The sequence below is a fragment of the Triticum dicoccoides genome, chromosome 5A, assembly GCF_002162155.2.
Source record: "Triticum dicoccoides isolate Atlit2015 ecotype Zavitan chromosome 5A, WEW_v2.0, whole genome shotgun sequence".
Classification (NCBI taxonomy): domain Eukaryota; kingdom Viridiplantae; phylum Streptophyta; class Magnoliopsida; order Poales; family Poaceae; genus Triticum; species Triticum dicoccoides.
Window position 1 is genome coordinate 14,340,055 of NC_041388.1, and position 4,488 is coordinate 14,344,542.

Here is a 4,488-nt window from a genome sequence, read left to right on the forward strand (position 1 = left end):
ATAATCAAGACATGTTAAATTTGTATGTCATGCAGGTCAAGTCGATGTTCACCACCTACGCATTCCATGCGAGTACACATTACCTAAGAAGCTAGATATTTAACAACATAACTAACAATACATAAGATCCTGAAATACAAATAGATGTGTATTCTAAAAGAACAGACACAACATCTTCTCTGCAATTAGCTTTGCCCGCATGATGCAGACAAGGCGTAACAAGTGCAAAAGGGTCTGTTGATTAAGTTTTGGTACCACGTTGCACTTCAGTTCTGAATTCAGACTACCAGTGCAAACATATGCACACAAGCACGGTTAAAATAAATAAATAAATAAATAAATAAATAAATACTCCCTCTAATCCATATTAATTGTCACTAATTTAGTACAAAGTTATGGATCAGAGGGAGTAACTGGTTTATTCCTTGAGAGAATAAACCTGTAAGCTGCAGAGAATTTGAGCACTGTGCAACTGTTTGTATCATCTGTTCATCAGCAAACAAGTTCTTATTCTGTTCCTTTTGGTCTTCTGTTGCTCACAGTCCAGGAGCTACTCATGCTTGGGATTGGGAGGTTTCACAACTTGTGCTCAACACAATCAGCTAAAGTAGCAAATGATGATTAGCCAATGAATTGCCAGATTATTGAGACATATTTGCATTGCGATGACCAATATTTTCTGTGTCCTGACCGAAACGTTAGAAAATAAAATATATAATTGAAGCACAAAGGTCATCCAGAAATATATTTAAGCACCAGAATGCACTGCAACAACATATCTGAACATCTGCAGCAGCAACACCCCACTACTATTCACATTTACAGAACCAACATATGACAAGAAACAAGGGCTAGACTGTAGTGTAGCAAGCTGGGATGGCAGCAATCGTCCACAGCGCATACATTTTTCTTTCCTCCTGTGGCTTCTGAGGCCATCCATGGCGGCCGTCTCTCCACGGCCAAGCATCCTATGATGAGCAGCACGACGTGCTGCTCACCATCCTCTCGGCCGGTCTCTGTGAGAGCACCATCCCCGCCTGCGGGTTCTGCGCCTGCTGCCCCGCGAGCAGTCTCTTTGCTGAAACCGGATGTTGCCAAACAGAGCAGTGCTTAGACATTAATTAGCAGGAAAAGGGAACAGAGAAATTTCTTTTGTAGTATGTAATAACAACCGGCCATCCCACAGTAAAGTGATCTATAGTATGTAGTACTCACCGAGCTCATAGAATACGTCATTCACATTGATGGCTGTTTTGGCAGACGTTTCAATGAAGAAGAGCCCATTCTCTTGTGCGTAAGTCGTCGCTTCCTGCACCGCCAACAAGAGTTTAGCTTTGGATAAATCATTCAAACAACATAGTAGTAGTACAGGCTGTATCATTGTGCTGTTCTCGTTCGGACAGTACCAACATGTTTCTCTCTCACAGAAAAATGGCATCTCTGTCGTAATAAAACACTACAGGAACCAAACAAGCTGCACATGATGTAACTGGACAAGGTGCAGTATTTGAAATGTGACAAATTCCCAAGCAAAATGCATGTCTGTAATGTCAAAAGTGAGATCCAAGAAGCAGAATTACATACTTCCACTGGCACCTGCCTTGCCTCCAACATATCAGCCTTGTTCCCAGCAAGAGCCATTACTGTGTTTGGATTCCCTGCATGGAAAACGCATCAAGAATTAAAAACTATATCTGCCAGCTTATTTACACAAAATGCTCAAAGACATCCTCTCTAGCAATGCCCACCATTACAACTCACAAGGTCAGTTTTACAGCCACATAAATATTTCTATGGCTCAAATGAAGAAAACACATCATAAAGGGGTAAAATGGATTACCTTGTGCTTGAAGTTCTTGAACCCATTTCTTTGCACGTGTAAAAGAGGCCTGTGAGGTAGAAACAATAATGTTATAATCAACTGGACTAAATAACTATCCACCTACTTTTACACAACAGTTACATTCTTTAGATAAGTAGCAAATGAGAATGGGTTTAAACTTGTGATACAAATCAAGATTGATTCATATCTGCATGATGCAAATCAGGACTTTTTTTTGCATGCGTGCAGGTCAAGTCGAGATTCACAAGCCATGCATTGCGAGTGCATATCACCTACTCCCTCCGTCCAATAATATAAGAGCGTTTTTGGCACTTGTATATTATGCGACAGAGGGAGTTATAAACAAGGTATTTAATGAGATCACTAGCAATATATAAGATCCTGAAATACAAACTAAATGGTTCTTTTGTTATTATCAAGTAACAACCCATGAACACCAAACAAACAAACAAAAAGAGACACCATATCTTCTCTGCATTTGGCTTGCTCACAAGATGCAAGCAAAAAGTAACAAAGTGCAACTGCAAAGAGTTTGTTGGTTCAGTTTTGGTACTACATCGTACTTCAGTTTTGAATTCAGATTACACGTTTAGCAAAGCAACTAGGCAACATATGCAAAAGCACGGTTAAAATATAACACATTCCGTGAGTGAACAGTGTTGAATCGTAAAAGCACTACAATGCATATGTCCATATACAGAAATAGATTCATACAAATCACTAGAAAAACCAACTTAGACAAAGAGGTCAGGAGGAAAAGACCACACAGAACGGTGTCTGGACTGTCAGAGCTCAGAACTAGTGCATACTTGTTCTTGCTGAATACAGTTACATACAGTTATACGCCTGCTCAGAAGAATGCTAAATGTGCTAATAATTTTGGCATCAATACACTTGAGTTCCAGATTAATCAATGGGGTAAAGAAGCATGTATGGTCATCAAGACAAACAGGCATGGCTCTGTTGAACAGAGTAGGGTGGCGAGTGCAACTGATAATGATTATTAGATAAAGAAGTTTCAACTGCCTAATAAGTTCAGATCCTCTAGGTTTGTACACAAAACCTGACACAGGCACAACTCACCCAGAAGAGGGTTACCACAATATGGTTTTTGAAGCTCAAACATTTCGCGCCAATGTTGTTAGTACTATGAAAGAGCAAGATTTTATAGACTTAAAGCTGTTTCCAGTTTGCCTCAAAGATCACAGTTGGCGATTTGATTTCGCAGAAGGAGCAAGGGAAATTCTTATCAAGAGCTACCAATTGTTTACAGGTAATTGCTATTAATCATGGCTGCGGTAAAGGATTACTGCCAAATCAAGATACTCATGCTCTGCTCATACTCACCGCGTTGGTGATGTCGTAGACGACGATCGCGGCCGCGGCGCCGCGGTAGTACATGGGCGCCAGGCTGTGGTACCTCTCCTGGCCGGCCGTGTCCCAGATTTCGAACTTGACCGTCTCATCGTTGACCGCCAGGGTCTGCGAGAAGAAGGCCGCGCCGATGGTCGATTCCTGCGGCCAGCCAAACCGCAAAAATAAAATTAGCACCACCACCAGCAGCACACACAGATTCCTGCGGTCATGCCCAATTTGGAGCACAGCCTGGGGCATGTGAAGGAAGGGGCGGGGGCTGACCTGGAACTCGACGAACTGGCCCTTGACGAACCGGAGCACCAGGCTGGACTTGCCGGTGCCGACATCCCCCAGAAGAACCTGACCATCGATCCAGCACCACAGGAGGCGTAGCACACATCATCAGCATATGAGAAAACTTCACACAGCGAAGTGAATCTTCGCAGCACCCAAGAAAATGTGTCCGATTTATAATTCCTAAAATAAACACAGGAGCCGGCCGGCTGTTGATCCGATCGCGGGAACGAAGCGCCCAGAGCCAGGAGCTAATTCGCAACGAGACTTAGGCCTAAAAAGCGTGGACCGAAAAATAAAATAAAATAAAAATATCCAGGCGCCTGCCGCCGGAACAGGAAATCGAAACGGAGATGGTGGGGATCGGGCGCGGGGGTGAGGGGCCCTCACCAGCTTGGCGTTGCGGATCTTGCTGCCACCGGCGCCGGCGCCGGCGTTGGCCGCCATCTCTGATAGATCAGGCGAGACTTGGAACCTCCGACGGGCGGGATCCGATCGATCGCTCGCTCGCTCGCTCGCTGGCCGGCTGGCTGGAGAGAAGGAGAGGGCGGCGAATCCGGAGAGAAACTCTTGTGGCGACGACGAGGACGACGGATCGGGAGGAAAAAAGGTTGGGGCTTTCTTCTTGGCGACTCGGGTGTGTGGTGTTGTGTTCTTGCGTGGCGTGGCGTGGGCGATGGATACTCTGCTTGGTTGCCGTGTTCCCTTGTTACTTCCGGTTTAAGGCTAAGTAAGATGCCTTCTCCCCAACTGGTCCCTCTAACATCGTGTAATTACAGTCCGGTCCAAACTTTGACCGTCCCGCAACAGGTCAACGATCTTTTTTTTAACGTAGTACAAACGCAAGCGCTTATATATACTCCCTCTGGTCCTTTTGACTCTGCATATTAGAATTCTCTGAAGTCAAACTTCATAAAGTTTGACCGTATTTATATGAAAAAATATCAACATCTGTCATGCTAAAGTTATACGATATGAAACTTTAAGTCATGACA

General features: G+C 44.1%; 1 protein-coding gene across 1 annotated transcript; it reads right to left on the minus strand.

Annotated features, from left to right (window-relative positions):
* Positions 1–687: 687 nt before the first annotated feature.
* Positions 688–4,191, minus strand: LOC119298817 (ras-related protein Rab5A). Its single transcript, XM_037576118.1, has 7 exons — positions 3,884–4,191; positions 3,482–3,559; positions 3,191–3,358; positions 1,841–1,889; positions 1,585–1,658; positions 1,216–1,309; positions 688–1,078 (listed from the first exon to the last, which is right to left on the minus strand). Exons 1-7 carry the CDS (start codon positions 3,938–3,940, stop codon positions 969–971), a joined length of 630 nt encoding a protein of 209 aa, XP_037432015.1. The 5' UTR covers positions 3,941–4,191; the 3' UTR covers positions 688–968.
* Positions 4,192–4,488: the final 297 nt, after the last annotated feature.